The 19205-nt window shown below is 40.2% G+C and overlaps 1 protein-coding gene across 8 annotated transcripts in view; it reads left to right on the top strand.

Annotated features, from left to right (window-relative positions):
- The window catches only part of NAP1L4 (nucleosome assembly protein 1 like 4), a 79763-nt gene that overhangs the window by 23831 nt on the left and 36727 nt on the right, over positions 1–19205 (top strand). For all 8 annotated transcript variants that reach the window (XM_057552097.1, XM_057552096.1, XM_007171141.2 and 5 more), the window contains exons 4-5: positions 10648–10747; positions 13625–13766. In XM_057552097.1, coding sequence (XP_057408080.1) covers positions 10648–10747; positions 13625–13766 — 242 coding nt within the window. The remainder of the gene's footprint in view (positions 1–10647; positions 10748–13624; positions 13767–19205) is intronic.

Here is a 19205-nt window from a genome sequence, read left to right as displayed (position 1 = left end):
CATCCTTGTCTTGTTCCTGACCTTAGAGGAAATGGTTTCAGTTTTTCACCATTGCGAATGATGTTTGCTGTAGGTTTGTCGTATATGGCCTTTATATGTTGAGGTAGGTTCCTTCTATGCCCACTTTCTGGAGAGTTTTTATCATAAATGGTGTTGAATTTTGTCAAAAGCTTTTTCTGCATCTATTGAGATGATCATATGGCTTTTATTCTTCAATTTGTTAATATGGTGTATCACATTGATTGATTTGCGTATATTGAAGAATCCTTGCATCCCTGGGATAAATCCCACTTGATCATGGTGTATGATCCTTTTAATGTGTTGTTGGATTCTGTTTGCTAGTATTTTGTTGAGGATTTTTGCATCTATATTCATCAGTGATATTGGTCTGTAATTTTCTTTTTTTGTAGTATCTTTGTCTGGTTTTGGTATCAGGGTGATGGTGGCCTCATAGAGTGAGTTTGGGAGTGTTCCTCCCTCTGCTATATTTTGGAAGAGTTTGAGAAGGATGGGTGTTAGCTCTTCTCTAAATGTTTGATAGAATTCACCCGTGAAGCCATCTGGTCCTGAACTTTTGTTTGTTCGAAGATTTTTAATTACAGTTTCAGTTTCATTACTTGTGATTGGGGTGTTCATATTTTCTATTTCTTCCTGGTTCAGTCTTGGAAGGTTATACCTCTCTAAGAATTTGTCCATTTCTTCCAGGTTGTCCATCTTATTGGCATAGAGTTGCTTGTAGTAGTCTCTTAGGATGCTTTGTATTTCTGCGGTGTCTGTTGTAACCTCTCCTTTTTCATTTCTCATTTTATTGATTTGAGTCCTCTCCCTCTTTTTCTTGATGAGTCTGGCTAATGGTTTATCAATTTCGTTTATCTTCTCAAAGAACCAGCTTTTAGTTTTATTGATCTTTGCTATTGTTTTCTTTATTTCTATTTCATTTGTTTCTGCTCTGACCTTTATGATTTCTTTCCTTCTGCTAACTTTGGGTTTTGTTTGTTCTTCTTTCTCTAGTTCCTTTAGGTGTGAGGTTAGATTGTTTATTTGAGATTTTTCTTGTTTCTTGAGGTAGGCTTGTATAGCTATAAACTTCTCTCTTAGAACAGCTTTTGCTGCATCCCATAGGTTTTGGATTGTTGTGTTTTCATTGTCATTTGTCTCTAGGTATTTTTTAATTTCCTCTTTGATTTCTTCAGTGATCTCTTGGTTATTTAGTGATGTATTGTTTAGCCTCCATGTGTTTGTGTTTTTTACGTTTTTTTCCCTGGAATTGATTTCTAATCTCATAGTGTTGTGGTCAGAAAAGATGCTTGATACGATTTCAGTTTTCTTAAATTTACTGAGGTTTGATTTGTGACCCAAGATGTGATCTATCCTGGAGAATGTTCCATGTGCACTTGAGAAGAAAGTGTAATCTGCTGTTTTTGGATGGAATGTCCTATAAATATCAATTAAATCTATCTGGTCTATTGTGTCATTTAAAGCTTGTGTTTACTTACTGATTTTCTGTTTGGATGATCTGTCCATTAGTGTAAGTGAGGTGTTAAAGTCCCCCAGTATTATTGTGTTACTGTCGATTTCCTCTTTTATAGCTGTTAGCAGTTGCTTTATGTATTGAGGTGCTCCTATGTTAGGTGCATATATATTTATAATTGTTATATCTTCTTCTTGGATTGATCCCTTGATCATTATATAGTGTCCTTCCTTGTCTCTTGTAACATTCATTATTTATTTATTTATTTTTTAATGGCTGTGTTGGGTCTTTGTTTCCGTGCGGGGCTTTCTCCAGTTGCGGCAAGCGGGGGCCACTCTTCATCGCGGCACGTGGGCCTCTCATTATCGCGGCCTCTCTTGTTGCGGAGCACAGGCTCCAGACGCGCAGGCTCAGGAGTTGTGGCTCACGGGCCCAGCCGCTCTGCGGCACGTGGGATCCTCCCAGACCAGGGCTCGAACCCGTGTCCTCCGCATTGGCAGGCAGACTCTCAACCACTGCGCCACCAGGGAAGCCCCACATTCATTATTTTAAAGTCTATTTTATCTGATATGAATATTGCTACTCCAGCTTTCTTTTGATTTCCATTTGCATGGAATATCTTTTTCCATCCCCTCACTTTCAGTCTGTATGTGTCCCTAGGTCTGAAGTGGGTCTCTTGTAGACAGCATATATATGGGTCTTGTTTTTGTATCCATTCAGCAAGCCTGTGTCTTTTGGTTGGAGCATTTAATCCATTCACGTTTAAGGTAATTATCGATATGTATGTTCTTATTGCCATTTTCTTACTTGTTTTGGGTTTGTTTTTGTAGGTCCTTTTCTTCTCTTGTGTTTCCCACTTAGAGAAGTTCTTTGAGCATTTGTTGTAGAGCTGGTTTGGTGGTGCTGAATTCTCTTAGCTTTTGCTTGTCTGTAAAGCTTTTGATTTCTCCATCAAATCTGAATGAGATCCTTGCCAGGTAGAGTAATCTTGGTTGTAGGTTCTTCCCTTTCATCACTTTAAATATATCATGCCACTCCCTTCTGGCTTGTAGAGTTTCTGCTGCGAAATCAGCTGTTAATCTTATGGGAGTTTCCTTGTATGTTATTTGTCACTTTTCCCTTGCTGCTTTCAATCATTTTTCTTTGTCTTTAATTTTTTTTTTTTTTTTCCACACACACACACTGTATTTTATTTTTACAAGAGATAAATAGACTGACACCAAGCATTGTACATGGATGACCACAACAAAAGCAACAATGATTGCAATTACCAAACATGAAACACACTCATACTATGTCATAATATTGACATTCAGTCCAGTAATCCTCCACTGTAACAGCTCCTTTACTTTGCAGTGAAAATTGATTTGTATATTCTTTGCCTCTGAGTCCTTGCGGGATTTTTTTTTTTTAATTCAGACAGAAAGTCACAAAAATTATACTCATCCTCATCAGTTCACTCAGTCCCATGTAATTAATTTTTTTTTTTCATCTTGATCTTTTGTTAGCACTTTTATGAGTTCATCAGCTTTTCATTAGAGTTCTGAAAATGCTTATTCATTCAGTTCAGCAGTACAGTCAGTTACCAGAAACCTGTACTTGTCAGAGTCTTTTCCATGAATTTCTTGAAGATGAAACCCTTTTATAGGAACATACTTGCAAAATCATCAGAGTACACCCAGAACTGTCTGTAAATGACAGAAGACTTAAAAATGACCATGGTTAAAGATTTGATGAAAGTTCATAATAATGCAGTTGACAAGAAAATTAGTTATTTCTGAAATATACATTTTAAAGTAATAACTAGGATTATTACTTATAACCTTATACCAGAACATATAAGATTTTTAGAAGTTTCCTGTAATGTCTGAAACATTTATATTAACATATTTCCATACATATTTCCATACAAATACAAATATAAGATTTTTAGAAATTTCATGTAATGTCTGAAACATTTATATTAACATATTTCCATACATATTTCCATACAAATACAAATATAACATTTTTAGAAATTTCATGTAATGTCTGAAACATTTATATTAACATATTTCCATACAAATAACCCAATGAAAGTTTAGTATTAGTTGTTTTGTTTGTTTTTTTATACTGCAGGTTCTTATTAGGCATCAGTTTTATACACATCAGTGTATACATGTCAATCCCAATCGCCCAATTCAGCACACCACCATCCCCACCTCACCGCAGTTTTCCCCCCTTGGTGTCCATATGTCCATTCTCTACATCTGTGTCTCAACTTCTGCCCTGCAAACTGGCTCATCTGTACCATTTTTCTAGGTTCCACATACATGCATTAATATACGATATTTGTTTTTCTCTTTCTGACTTACTTCACTCTGTATGACAGTCTCTAGATCCATCCACGTCTCAACAAATGACTCAATTTCGTTCCTTTTTATGGCTGAGTAATATTCCATTGTATATATGTACCACCTCTTCTTTATCCATTCGTCTGTTGATGGGCATTTAGGTTGCTTCCATGACCTGGCTATTGTAAATAGTGCTGCAATGAACATTCGGGTGCATGTGTCCTTTTGAATTACGGTTTTCTCTGGGTATATGCCCAGTAGTGGGATTGCTGGGTCATATGGTAATTCTATTTTTAGTTTTTTAAGGAACCTCCATATTGTTCTCCATAGTGGCTGTATCAATTTACATTCCCACCAACAGTGCAAGAGGGTTCCCTTTTCTCCACACCCTCTCCAGCATTTGTTGTTTGTAGATTTTCTGATGATGCCCATTCTAACAGGAGTGAGGTGATACCTCATTGTAGTTTTGATTTGCATTTCTCTAATAATTAGTGATGTTGAGCATCTTTTCATGTGCTTCGTGGCCGTCTGTATGTCTTCTTTGGAGAAATGTCTATTTAGGTCTTCTGCCCATTTTTGGATTGGGGTGTTTGTTTCTTTGATATTGAGCTGAATGAGCTGTTTATATATTTTGGAGATTAATCCTTTGTCAGTTGATTCATTTGCAAATATTTTCTCCCATTCTGAGGGTTGTCTTTTTGTCTTGTTTATGGTTTCCTTTGCTGTGCAAAAGCTTTGAAGTTTCATTAGGTCCCACTTGTTTATTTTTGTTTTTATTTCCATTACTCCAGGAGGTGGATCAAAAAAGATCTTGCTGTGATTTATGTCAAAGAGTGTTCTTCCTATGTTTTCCTCTAAGAGTTTTATAGTGTCCAGTCTTATATTTAGGTCTCTAATCCATTTTGAGTTTATTTTTGTGTATGGTGTTAGGGAGTATTCTAATTTCATTCTTTTACATGTAGCTGTCCAGTTTTCCCAGCACCACTTATTGAAGAGACTGTCTTTTCTCCACTGTATATCCTTGCCTCCTTTGTCATAGATTAGTTGACCATAGGTGCGTGGGTTAATCTCTGGGCTTTCTATCTTGTTCCATTGATCTATGTTTCTGTTTTTGTGCCAGTACCATATTGTCTTGATTACTGTAGCTTTGTAGTAGAGTCTGAAGTCAGGGAGTCTGATTCCTCCAGCTCCATTTTTTTCCCTCAAGACTGCTTTGGCTATTCGGGGTCTTTTGTGTCTCCATACAAATTTTAAGATGATTTGTTCTAGCTCCGTAAAAAATGCCATTGGTAATTTGATAGGGATTGCATTGAATCTGTAGATTGCTTTGGGTAGTATACTCATTTTCACAATGTTGATTCTTCCAATCCAAGAACATGGTATATCTCTCCATCTATTTGTATCATCTTTAATTTCTTTCATCAGTGTCTTATAGTTTTCTGCATACAGGTCTTTTGTCTCCCTAGGTAGGTTTATTCCTAGGTATTTTATTTTTTTTGTTGCAATGGTAAATGGGAGTGTTTCCATAATTTCTCTTTCAGATTTTTCATCATTAGTGTATAGGAATGCAAGAGATTTCTGTGCATTAATTTTGTAACCTGCAACTTTACCATATTCATTAATTAGCTCTAGCAGTTTTCTGGTGGCAGTTTTAGGATTCTCTATGTATAGTATCATGTCATCCGCAAACAGTGACAGTTTTACTTCTTCTTTTCCAATTTGTATTCCTTTTATTTCTTTTTCTTCTCTGATTGCCGTGGCTAGGACTTCCAGAACTATGTTGAATAATAGTGGTGAGAGTGGACATCCTTGTCTCGTTCCTGATCTTAGAGGAAATGCTTTCAGTTTTTCACCATTGAGAATGATGTTTGCTGTGGGTTTGTCATATATGGCCTTTATTATGTTGAGGTAGGTTCCCTGTATGCCCACTTTCTGGAGAGTTTTTATCAGAAATGGGTGTTGAATTTTGTCAAAAGCTTTTTCTGCATCTATTGAGATGATCATATGGTTTTTATTCTTCAATTTGTTAATATGGTGTATCACATTGATTGATTTGCGTATATTGAAGAATCCTTGCATCCCTGGGATAAATCCCACTTGATCGTGGTGTATGATCCTTTTAATGTGTTGTTGGATTCTGTTTGCTAGTATTTTGTTGAGGATTTTTGCATCTATATTCATCAGTGATATTGGTCTGTAATTTTCTTTTTTTGTAGTGTCTTTGTCTGGTTTTGGTATCAGGGTGATGGTGGCCTCATAGAATGAGTTTGGGAGTGTTCCTTCTTCTGCAATTTTTTGGAAGAGTTTGAGAAGGATGGGTGTTAGCTCTTCTCTAAATGTTTGATAGAATTCACCTGTGAAGCCATCTGGTCCTGGACTTTTGTTTGTTGGAAGATTTTTAATCACAGTTTCAATTTCATTACTTGTGATTGGTCTGTTGATATTTTCTGTTTCTTCCTTATTCAGTCTTGGAAGGTTATACCTTTCTAAGAATTTGTCCATTTCTTCCAGGTTGTCCATTTTATTGGCATAAAGTTGCTTGTAGTAGTCTCTTAGGATGTTTTGTATTTCTGCGGTGTCTGTTGTAACTTCTCCTTTTTCGTTTCTGATTTTATTGATTTGAGTCCTCTCCCTCTTTTTCTTGATGAGTCTGGCTAATGGCTTATCAATTTTGTTTATCTTCTCAAAGAACCAACTTTTAGTTTTATTGATCTTTGCTATTGTTTTCTTTGTTTCTATTTCATTTATTTCTGCTCTGATCTTTATGATTTCTTTCCTTCTGCTAACTTTGGGTTTTGTTTGTTCTTCTTTCTCTAGTTTCTTTAGGTGTAAGGTTAGATTGTTTACTTGAGATTTTTCTTGTTTCTTTAGGTAGGCTTGTATAGCTATAAACTTCCCTCTTAGAACCGCTTTTGCTGCATCCCATAGGTTTTGGGTCGTCGTGTTTTCATTGTCATTTGTCTCTAGGTATTTTTTTATTTCCTGTTTGATTTCTTCAGTGATCTCTTGGTTATTTAGTAACGTATTGTTTAGCCTCCATGTGTTTGTCTTTTTTACGTTTTTTTCCCTGTAATTCATTTCTAATCTCATAGCGTTGTGGTCAGAAAAGATGCTTGATATGATTTCAATTTTCTTAAATTTACTGAGGCTTGATTTGTGACCCAAGATGTGATCTATCCTGGAGAATGTTCCGTGCGCACTTGAGAAGAACGTGTAATCTGCCGTTTTTGGATGGAATGTCCTATATATATCAATTAAATCTATCTGGTCTATTGTGTCATTTAAAGCTTGTGTTTCCTTATTTATTTTCATTTTGGATGATCTGTCCATTGGTGTAAGTGAGGTGTTAAAGTCCCCCACTATTATTGTGTTACTGTCGATTTCCTCTTTTATAGCTGTTAGCAGTTGCCTTATGTATTGAGGTGCTCCTATGTTGGGTGCATATATATTTATAATTGTTATATCTTCTTCTTGGATTGATCCCTGGATCATTATGTAGTGTCCTTCCTTGTCTCTTGTAACATTCTTTATTTTAAAGTCTATTTTATCTGATATGAGTATAGCTACTCCAGCTTTCTTTTGATTTCCATTTGCATGGAATATCTTTTTCCATCCCCTCACTTTCAGTCTGTATGTGTCCCTAGGTCTGAAGTGGGTCTCTTGTAGACAGCATATATATGGGTCTTGTTTTTGTATCCATTCAGCAAGCCTGTGTCTTTTGGTTGGAGCATTTAATCCATTCACGTTTAAGGTAATTATCGATATGTATGTTCTTATTGCCATTTTCTTACTTGTTTTGGGTTTGTTTTTGTAGGTCCTTTTCTTCTCTTGTGTTTCCCACTTAGAGAAGTTCTTTGAGCATTTGTTGTAGAGCTGGTTTGGTGGTGCTGAATTCTCTTAGCTTTTGCTTGTCTGTAAAGCTTTTGATTTCTCCATCAAATCTGAATGAGATCCTTGCCAGGTAGAGTAATCTTGGTTGTAGGTTCTTCCCTTTCATCACTTTAAATATATCATGCCACTCCCTTCTGGCTTGTAGAGTTTCTGCTGCGAAATCAGCTGTTAATCTTATGGGAGTTTCCTTGTATGTTATTTGTCACTTTTCCCTTGCTGCTTTCAATCATTTTTCTTTGTCTTTAATTTTTGCCAGTTTGATTACTGTGTGTCTTGACATGTTTCTCCTTGGGTTTATCCTGTATGGGACCCGCTGTGCTTCCTGGACTTCGGTGGCTATCTCCTTTCCCATGTTCGGGAAGTTTTCGACTATAATCTCTTCAAATATTTTCTCGAGTCCTTTCTCTCTCTCTTCTCCTTCTGGGACCCCTATAATGCGAATGTTGTTGCATTTAATGTTGTCCCAGATATCTCTTAGGCTGTTTTCATGTCTTTTCAATCGTTTTTCTTTATTCTGTCCTACAGCAGTGAATTCCACCATTCTGTCTTCCTGGTCACTTATCCGTTCTTCTGCCTCAGTTATTCTGCTATTGATTCCTTCTAGTGTAGTTTTCATTTCAGTTATTGTATTGTTCATCTCTGTTTGTTTGTTCTTTAATTCTTCTAGGTCTTTGTTAAATATTTCTTCCATCTCCTCGATCTTTGCCTCCATTCTTTTTCCGAGGTCCTGGGTCATCTTCACCATCATTATTCTGAATTCTTTTTCTGGAAGGTTGTCTATCTCCACTTCATTTAGTTGTTTTTCTGGCATTTTATCTTGTTTCTTCATCTGGTATATAGCCCTCTGCCTTTTCATCTCGTCTTATCTTCCTGTGAATGTGGTTTTTGTTCCACAGGCTGCAGGATTGTAGTTCTTCTTGCTTCTGCTGTCTGCCCTCTGGTGGATGAGGCTATCTAAGAGGCTTGTGCCAGTTTCCTGATGGGAGGGACTGGTGGTGGGTAGAGGTGGCTGTTGCTCAGGTGGGCAGAGCTCAGTAAAACTTTAATCCGCTTGTCTGCTGATGGGTGGGGCTTGGTTCCCTCCCTGTTGGTTGTTTGGCCTGAGGCGACCCAACACTCGAGCCTACCCAGGCTCTTTGGTGGGCTAATGGCAGACTCTGGGAGGGCTCACGCCAAGGAGTACTTCCCAGAACTTCTGCTGCCAGTGTCCTTGTCCTCACAGTGAGCCACAGCCATCCCCCGCCTCTGCAGGAGACCCTCCAACACTATCAGGTAGGTGCGGTTCAGTCTCCTATGGGGTCACTGCTCCTTCCCCTGGGTCCTGATGCACACACTACTTTGTGTGTGCCCTCCAAGAGTGGAGTCTCTGTTTCCCCCAGTCCTATCGAAGTTCTGCAGTCAAATCACGCTAGCTTTCAAAGTCTGATTCTCTAGGAATTCCTCCTCCCTTTGCCAGACCCCCAGGTTGGGAAGCCTGACGTGGAGCTTAGTACCTTCACTCCAGTGGGTGGACTTCTGCGGTATAAGTGTTCTCCGGTTTGTGAGTCACCCACCCAGCAATTATGGGATTTGATTTTATTGTGATTGTGCCCCTCCTGCCGTCTCATTGCGGCTTCTCCTTTGTCTTTGAATGTGAGGTATCTTTTTGGTGAGTTCCAGTGTCTTCCTGTCGATCATTGTTCAGCAGTTAGTTGTGATTGTGGTGTTCTCTCGCAAGAGGGAGTGAGAGCACGTCCTTCTACTCCGCCATCTTCCCTCATTGTCCATCATTATTCTTTTTAGTGTGCAAATTGTCCCATTTGGCCAGTGGGGTCCCTTTAAGCTGGCTTCTATGTCCTTTTGCTACGGTCCCATCCATTTTGAGTTCTCTCTAGCTTTGTGGCATAGGCGATGTTCCATTTTCCCTTGAATTTTCCTTTCCCCAGACCTGGAATCTACATTTACGCAAGGAGCCCTGTATCTTTTAGTTGGGACAGAGATTTAAAAACCAAAATATAAATGCCATCTGCCATTATTTCTAGACCTTTCAGTGGCCAGAGCTAGAGATGTGTGTTTGTGTATATTTTTAGTATTTTCATACAGTTTTGTATATACAGTTACATATGTTTTATACACATACACAGTGCTTCATGTTAGTGATTGGGATTGTAGTTAAAAGGTAAAATTGAGTGCCTACTTGTTGTATTCAGCTTGCCCGCATCACTGTCTTAGAAAAGGCAGGGGAGAACTCTAGGTCTGTGCTGCCTTTTGAGTCGGGTGAGGGCCCTAAGTTTGGGTTTCCGTACAGTGTCGCTGAGAGGGAACCTTTTCAACACAGAGCCTGTGCTGCGAGCCAGGTGTGAGCCAGTCTGCGGCACAGCTGACCTCCCTCTCAGCATCGTGTTTGTTCTTCGGGAGTCAGTACAGTGTGTGTGAGCTGTCGAGGTTGCAGGGCAGAGGGGCAGGGGTTCCTGGGAGGAGGCGGGTTTGGGCAGGAGGGCAAGGTGGGTGAAGGTGGAGGCAAAGAGCGCCTGCAAGGTCTGGTGCCCCCAGGGAGCTGGTGGGAGTCGCGCTTTCCTGAGCTGGGGCAGAAGTGTGCGCTGATTTACTGAGCCACGGGCACCTTGTCCCCGTCCTCGGCTTCCGGGAGGGAGGTAGACTGCCTGAACTTAGCAAGTGACAGTGTCCTCAGTGGGGAGACTGGGGCTCTACCGCTCCGGTGAGAAGCAGAACTCTCCAGCTCCCCTCGGTGTGTTTATAACCATCCACTCGGGTGATTAACAGAGAGTACCAGATGCCTTTAAAAGTAAATATGTTTGAAACAGATGTTTTTAAGAAGCTACTTGCTGTATTTACAAATTAAAGTAGATATGCAAAGGTAGTAGATATGTGTTTGTGATTTTCAACTCTTGGCTGTTGTGGGGTGGGTGTATTTTAAAATTTTTGGCCTTGTTTTTTTTTAACTCTTAATAGAAAAGCTCGCAGACCAGGTGATGCAGAATCCTCAAGTTTTGGCAGCTTTACAGGAACGACTTGACAGTGTCTCCCACACTCCTTCAAGCTACATCGAGACGTAAGTATGCCGTGAGTGAGACGACGCAACTTTAAGAAACAAAGAAAAAACCTCTCCTGGTTCCTTAGACTAGGAATAAGTATGTTTTTCATTCAGTAGACCTTGCCTGCTGAGAGCCAGGCTCTGGGGTCCCGAAGGTGAGTGCTGGGGTCAGAGCCTGGTAGAGGCTACAGGCCTGTGGCCAGGGTAGTGCGGTGTGTCAAGTTATGGGCGAGTGTACAGTGCCAGCCTGTAGGGTGAGAGGCCTTCACAGGTCCCGTGAGCAGGCGGATTGGGGCGTCAGCAGGGGGCGGAGGTACAGGCACATGGGGGCAGTGCTTTCTCTTCATGGTGGCTCCTGGTTCGCTAAGAGACCCAGTCCGGCCCGGCTCACCTACGTGAGCCTGCAACACCGAAACGTGGCTTATTTGGACGAGGTCTGTGTCTTGGTTGTATTCACAGAGAACACCATAAGGATGCCCACCCTTCGAGCCCTTGGACCGCTCTTCTCGGGGCCTGGCTGTCTTCCTGCTGAGGGCTGAGCTGCTCGGGGCTCCCCTCCTACAGCCAGTGCACGGCTGGCTCTCAGAGCGTCACCCCGCACGCACGCTGGCTGTCCCGCACGGGGCTGGGGATGTTGTCACAGAGCGGGCACGCTTGGCGTCTGCTCTGCCTGTAGAGAGGGTTCTTCGGGGGGGTGACCCAGTGGGGAAGGTTCTGTGAAGTGTTTGCAGACTAGATCAGTGGGGTGTGGTGGTGCTGGGTGCAGGTAGGAGAGCTGAGCATGAGTGGTGGTTTCTAGTTTCTGGCTTCAGAAACTGGGTGAATGGGCTGGCATTCGCTGAGAGGAAATGGAGGGGAGCAAGGTTTTGTGTGATAGAGTTAGTTCCACGTTCCGTGCTGTACATGACGTGCCTGTTGTGGGGAGAAGAAGGGTGTGTAGTTACTCTTACTGTTTGGAGGCTGGCTGGGGAGGATATCTGGGTTCAGTTGGCTTAGAGGTCCTTGTATTTTTACTCCATTAGGAAGATTTGAAAGTTCAGACATAACATTAGGTTGTGTAATTAATGTAGAAAAGAAGTACAGATGTTAATGTATTCAGTGTTATTAAATTCTTACTCTGCTTTTTCCTTGTTCTCTCACTAGCAGTAGTTGTAGAACGGTTTCTGTAGTTGGCAGTCTGTGGTGAAGGACCTTTGTCCAAACTGTGCCGTGGGTATGATTATACCAGGACAGGGTCCTTTGTGATTCAAGGCTTTTCCACTACAGTTGACCCTCTGTAGCCACGGGTTCCCTGGGTTGTGCATCTGCAGATTCAACCAACTGCGGATCAAAAATATTGGGGGAAAATTTTTCCAGAAAGTTCCAGAAAGCAAAACTTGAATTTGCCGCACGCCAGCAACTATTTACATAACATTTACATTGTATTAGGTATGGTAAGCAATCTAGTGATGATTTATAGTATATGGGAGGATGTGCTTAGTGTGTAAACACTGTACCATTTTATATAAGGGACTTGAGCATCCATGGATTTTGATATCCATAGGGTTCTGGAACCAGTCCCCCTTGATGGCTGTATTTTCTAAACAGTGCTGTGCTTGGGAGCTGCCTGGTACTGTATACCATTAGACTAATGCCAGCCCTGCCCTTGAGGAGTCAGCCCACGTGGAGGAGGACTCAGAGGGCAGGACCTAGGCCCACCAAGGGGGATAGTGTGGTTCTTTGTGGGGCCCAGGAGTCTGCTCTTTTTTTTTTTTAATTAATTTATTTGGTTGTGCTGGGTCTTAGTTGCGGCAGGCGGGCTCCTTAGTTGCGGCATGTGGGCTCTGGTTCCTGACCAGGGATGGAACCTGGGCCCCCTGCATTGGGAGAGCAGAGTCTTAACTAACCACTGCACCACCAGGGAAGTCTGCAGGAGTCTGCTCTTTGTTCCAGATTGTGACTAAGGGCTTCAGGTTAAACAAATCATTTTAATGGGTTTAAAATGTTTTTTCCCTTCTGTTTTATAAATGTAAGGCATACAAACTAAAATGCTTCTTAGAAGGTAAAAAGTATCAAAGGGCTAAGGAGCTGATAGTTGTCTGACTCTTGACTAGAATGCACGCCTTGTCTCTGTTGTCTCTGGTTTTTCCCTCGCTGTGTCAGCAGGAGCTCGTCCTGTGGTGCTGAGTATTCCTTGAGGACATGGTTGTGGACAGGCCCTGTTTCAATCCTGCTCATCTTGGCATTGTTCCCAGTCTTCCACTTTTACAAATAATATATCAGTGGTCACGCCAGCACATAAACATTTGGTTATTTCCTTAGGATAAAGTCTTAGAAGTAGGTGCAAAGAATATTTTCAAGGTTCTTGTTTACCCTTAAGAAAGATGTGTGAATTAGAGGGCCTCTGCCCTCAGCCTCATCAAACCTGGGAATTTAAAAAATTTTCTTCTTTTATTAAAAAAATTTTTTTTGGCTACACCTCGAGGCTTGCGGGATCTTAGTTCCCCGACTAGGGATTGACCCAGGCCCTCGGCAGTGACAGCGCAGAGTCCTAGGCACTGGACCGCCAGGGAAGTCCCCCCTGGGAATTTTTTTTTAATTGCCAATTTGGTAAGGAAAAGACAGCAGTTCTTTTAAATTTACATTCTTTTGGATATTTTATGAGATTGGACCTTTCTTCCGTGTTTGATTATTTGTATTTTTTGTGAATTATCTTTCAGCTTCCTCCTCCGCCACCACCCTGCTTTTGGTGGGGGGGCGGGGAGGTGGTGTTTGTCCTTAATGATTTTTAGGAGCTCTTTTTCATGGTAAGGGTGTTAATTCTATGTTAACGTTAATTTATTTTAGTAAAAAATAAGCATGCGGCCTTATTTTGCAGGCATATGGATGTTTTATTTTTTATTCCCTCTCTTTTAGTTTACCCAAAGCAGTAAAAAGAAGAATCAATGCACTGAAACAACTTCAGGTGAAATGTGCTCATATAGAAGCCAAGTTCTATGAAGAAGTTCATGACTTGGAAAGAAAGTATGCAGCATTATACCAGCCTCTCTTTGACAAGGTAGGGAACTCTGTTAGTAAATTTAATTAGTATATTTCAGATACTTCTTTAGGCAAAACATCCAGATGTACCCAGTGAATCATTGAATGTTACTCTTTTTATTTTTTTCTTAACATCTTCATTGGAGTGTAATTGCTTTACAATGGTGTGTTAGTTTCTACTGTATAACAAAGTGAATCAGCTATACATATACATATATCCCCATATCTCCTCCCTCTTGCCTCTCCCTCCCACCCTCCCTATCCCACCCCTCTAGGTGGTCACAAAGCACCAAGCTGATCTCCCTGTGCTATGTGGCTGCTTCCCACTAGCTATCTATTTTACATTTGGTAGTGTATACATGTCCATGCCACTCTCTCACTTCATTCCAGCTTAACCTTCCCCCTCCCAGTGTCCTCAAGTCCATTCTCTATGTGTGCGTCTTTATTCCTGTCCTGCCCCTAGGTTCTTCAGAACCATTTTTTTTTTAGATTCCATATATATGTGTTAGCATACGGTATTTGTTTTTCTCTTTCTGACTTACTTCACTCTGTATGACAGACTCTAGGTCCATCCACCTCACTACAAATAACTCAATTTTGTTTCTTTTTGTGGCTGAGTAATATTCCATTGTATATATGTGCCACATCTTCTTTATCCATTCATCTGTTGATGGACACTTACATTGCTTCCGTGTCCTGACTACTGTAAATAGAGCTGCAGTGAACATTGTGGTACATGACTCTTTTTGAATTATGGTTTTCTCAGGGTATATGCCCGGTAGTGGGATTGCTGGGTCGTATGGTAATTCTATTTTTAGTTTCTTAAGGAACCTCCTTGCTGTTCTCCATAGTAGCTGTATCAATTTACATTCCCACCAACAGTTCAAGAGGGTTCCCTTTTCTCCACACCCTCTTCAGCATTTACTGTTTGTAGATTTTTTGATGCTGGCCATTCTGACAGGTGTGAGGTGATACCTCATTGTAGTTTTGATTTGCATTTCTCTAATGATTAGTGATATTGAGCATCCTTTCATGTGTTTGTTGGCAATCTGTATATCTTCTTTGGAGAAATGTCTATTTAGGTCTTCTGCCCATTTTTGGATTGGGTTGTTTGTTTTTTTGATATTGAGCTGCATGAGCTGCTTATAAATTTTGGAGAGTAATCCTTTGTCAGTTGCTTAATTTGCAAATACTTTCTCCCATTCTAAGGGTTGTGTTTTCATCTTGTTTATGTTTTCCTTTGCTGTGCAAAAGCTTTCAAGTTTCATTAGGTCCCGTTTGTTAATTTTTGTTTTTATTTCCATTTCTCTAGGAGGTGGGTCAAAAAGGATCTTGCTGTGATTTATGTCATAGAGTGTTCTGCCTATGTTTTCCTATAAGAGTTTGATAGTGTCTAGCCTTACATTTAGGTCTTTAATCCATTTTGAGTTTATTTTTGTGTATGGTGTTAGGGAGTGTTCTAATTTCATTCTTTTCCGTGTAGCTGTCCAGTTTTCCCAGCACCACTTATTGAAGATGCTCTCTTTTCTCCATTGTATATTCTTGCCTCCTTTAGCAAAAACAAGGTGACCATAGGTGTGTGGGTTTATCTCTGGACTTTCTATCCTGTTCCATTGATCTATATTTCTGATTCTGTGCCAGTACCATAGTGTCTTGATTACTGTAGCTTTGTAGTATAGTCTGAAGTCAGAGAGCCTGATTCCTCCAGCTCCGTTTTTCTTTCTCAAGATTGCTTTGGCTATTCGGGGTCTTTCGTGTTTCCATACAAATTGTGGAATTTTTTGTTCTAGTTCTGTGAAAAATGGCATTGGTAGTTTGATAGGGATTGCATTGAATCTGTAGATTGCTTTGGGTAGTATAGTCATTTTAATAATGTTGATTCTTCCAATCCAAGACCATGGTATATCTTGCCATCTGTTTGTGTCATCTTTGATTTCTTTCATCGGTGCCTTATAGTTTTCTGCATACAGGTCTTTTGTCTCATTAGGTAGGTTTATTCCTAGGTATTTTATTCTTTTTGTTGCAGTGGTAAATGGGAGTGTTTCCTTAATTTCTCTTTCAGATTTTTCATCACTAGTGTATAGGAATGCAAGAGATTTCTGTGTGTTAATTTTGTATCCTGCTACTTTACCAAATTCATTGATTAGCTCTAGTAGTTCTCTGGTAGCATCTTTTGGATTCTCTACGTATAGTATCATGTTGTCTGCAAACAGTGACAGCTTTACTTCTTCTTTTCCGATTTGGATTCCTTTTATTTCTTTTTCTTCTCTGATTGTTGTGGCTAAAACTTCAAAACTATGTTGAATAATAGTGGTGAGAGTGGGCAACCTTGTCTTGTTCCTGATCTTAGAGGAAATGGTTTCAGTTTTTCACCATTGAGAACGATGTTGGCTGTGGGTTTGTCATCTATGGCCTTTAATATGTTGAGGTAGGTTCCCTCTATGCCCGCTTTCTGGAGGGTTGTTGTTGTTGTTGTTGTTTAATTAATTAATTAATTTATTTTTAATTATTTTGGCTGTGTTGGGTCTTCGTTTCTGTGCGAGGGCTTTCTCTAGTTGTGGCGAGCGGGGGCCACTCACTATCGCGGCCTCTCCCATTGCGGAGAACAGGCTCCAGACGCACAGGCTTAGTAGTTGTGGCTCACGGGCCCAGTTGCTCCGCGGCACGTGGGATCTTCCCAGACCAGGGCTCGAACCTGTGTCCCCTGCATTGGCACGCAGATTCTCAACCACTGCGCCACCAGGAAAGCCCAGCGGGGGCCACTCTTCATTGCTGTGCGTGGGCCTCTCACTGTCGTGGCCTCTCGTTGCGGAGCACAGGCTCCAGACACGCAGGCTCAGTAGTTGTGGCTCACGGGCCCAGTTGCTCCACGACATGTGGGATCTTCCCAGACCGGGGCTCAAACCCGTGTCCCCTGCTTTGGCAGGCAGATTCTCAACCACTGCGCCACCAGGGAAGCCCCTGGAGGGTTTTTATCATAAATGGGTGTTGAATTTTGTTGAAAGCTTTTTCTGCATCTATTGAGATGATCATATGGTTTTTCTCCTTCTATTTGTTAATATGGTATATCACATTGATTTGCGTGTAATGAAGAATCCTTGCATTCCTGGGATAAACTCCACTTGATCATGGTGTATGATCCTTTTAATGTTCTGTTGGATTCTTTGCTGGTATTTTGTTGAGGATTTTTGCATCTATGTTCATCAGTGATATTGGCCTGTAGTTTTTTTCTCTGTGACATGTTTGTCTGGTTTTGGTATCAGGGTGATGGTGGCCTCATAGAATGAGTTTGGGAGTGTTCCTCCCTCTGCTGTATTTTGGAAGATTTTGAGAAGGATAGGTGTTAGCTCTTCTCTAAATGTTTGATAGAATTCGTCTGTGAAGCCATCTAGTCCTGGGCTTTTGTTGTTGGAAGATTTTTAACCACAGTTTCAATTTCAGTGCTTGTGATTGGTCTGTTTATATTTTCTGTTTCTTCCTGGTACAGTCTTGGAAGGTTGTGCATTTCTAAGACTGTTTCCATTTCTTCCATGTTGTCCATCTTATTGGCATATAGTTGCTTGTAGTACATGATCCTTTGTAATTCTGCAGTGTCAGTTGTTACTTCTCCTTTTTCATTTCTAATTCTATTGATTTGAGTCTTCTCCCTTCTTTTCTTGATGAGTCTGGCTAATGGTTTATCAATTTTGTTTATCTTCTCAGATAACCAGCTTTTAGTTTTATTGATCTTTGCTATTGTTTCCTTCATTTCTTTCTCATTTATTTCTGATCTGATCTTTATGATTTCTTTCCTTCTGCTAACTTTGGGGGGTTTTTTGTTCTTCTTTCTCTAATTGCTTTAGGTGTAAGGTTCGGTTGTTTATTTGAGATGTTTCTTATTTCTTGAGGTAAGATTGTATTGCTATAAACTTCCCTCTTAGAACTGCTTTTGCTGCATCCCGTAGGTTTTGGGTCGTCATGTTTTCATTGTCATTTGTCTCTAGGTATTTTTTGATTTCCTCTTTGATTTCTTCAGTGGTCTCTTGGTTATTTAGTAGCGTATTGTTTAGCCTCCATGTGTTTGGTTTTTTTTACATCTATTTCCCTGTAATTGATATCTAGTCTCATAGCGTTTTGGTTGGAAAAGATACTTGATATAATTTCAGTTTTCTTAAATTTACCAAGGCTTGATTTGTGACCCACGATATGATCTATCCTGGAGAATGTTCCATGAGCACTTGAGATGAAAGTGTATTCTGTTGTTTTTGGATGGAATGTCCTATAAATATCAATTAAGTCCATCTTGTTTAATGTATCATTTAAAGCTTGTGTTTCCTTATTTATTTTCATTTTGGATGATCTGTCCATTGGTGAAAGTGAGGTGTTAAAGGCCCCTGCTATGATTGTGTTATTTGTCAATTTCCCCTTTTATGGCTGTTAGCATTTGCCTTATGTATTGAGGTGCTCCTGTGTTGGGTGCATAAATATTTATAATTGTTACATCTTCTTCTTGGATTGATCCCTAGATCATTATGTAGTATTCTTCTTTGTGTCTTGTAATAGTCTTTTTTTTAAAGTCTATTTTGTCTGATATGAGAATTGCTACTCCAGCTTTCTTTTGATTTCCATTTGCATGGAATATCTTTTTCCATCCCCTCAGTTTCAGTCTGTATGTGTCCCTAGGTCTGAAGTGGGTCTCTTGTAGACAGCATATATACGGGTCTTGTTTTTGTATCCATTCAGCCAGTCTGTTTCTTTTGGTTGGAGCATTTAATCCATTTACATTTAAGGTAGTTATCGATATGTATGTTCCTGTTACCATTTTCTTAATTGTTTTAGGTTTGTTATTGTAGGTCTTTTCCTTCTCTTGTGTTTCCTGCCTAGAGAAGTTCTTTTAGCATTTGTTGTAAAGCTGGTTTGGTGGTGCTGAATTCTCTTCGCTTTTGCTTGTCTGTAAAGGTTTTAATTTCTCCATCGAATCTGAATGAGATCCTTGCTGGGTAGAGTAATCTTGGTTGTAGGTTTTTCCCTTTCATCACTTTAAATATGTCCTGCCACTCCCTTCTGGCTTGCAGAGTTTCTCCTGAAAGGTCAGCTGTTAACCTTATGGGGATTCCCTTGTATGTTATTTGTTGTTCTTCCCTTGCTGCTTTTAATATTTTTTCTTTGTATTTAATTTTTGATAGTTTGATTAATATGTGTCTTGGCGTGTTTCTCCTTGGGTTTATCCTGTATGGGACTCTCTGCACTTCCTGGACTTGATTGACTATTTCCTTTCCCATATTAGGGAAGTTTTTAACTATAATCTCTCCAAATATTTTCTCAGTCCCTTTCTTTTTCTCTTCTTCTTCTGGGACCCCTATAATTCGAATGTTGGTGTGTTTAATGTTGTCCCAGAGGTCTCTGAGACTGTCCTTAATTCTTTTCATTCTTTTTTCTTTATTCTGCTCTGCAGTAGTTATTTCCACTATTTTATCTT

This window comes from Balaenoptera acutorostrata, chromosome 9 (genome assembly GCF_949987535.1).
Source record: "Balaenoptera acutorostrata chromosome 9, mBalAcu1.1, whole genome shotgun sequence".
In the NCBI taxonomy this organism is placed as follows: domain Eukaryota; kingdom Metazoa; phylum Chordata; class Mammalia; order Artiodactyla; family Balaenopteridae; genus Balaenoptera; species Balaenoptera acutorostrata.
The sequence above is the reverse complement of the archived record's forward strand: the minus strand, read 5'-3'. Positions and strand labels throughout refer to the sequence as shown.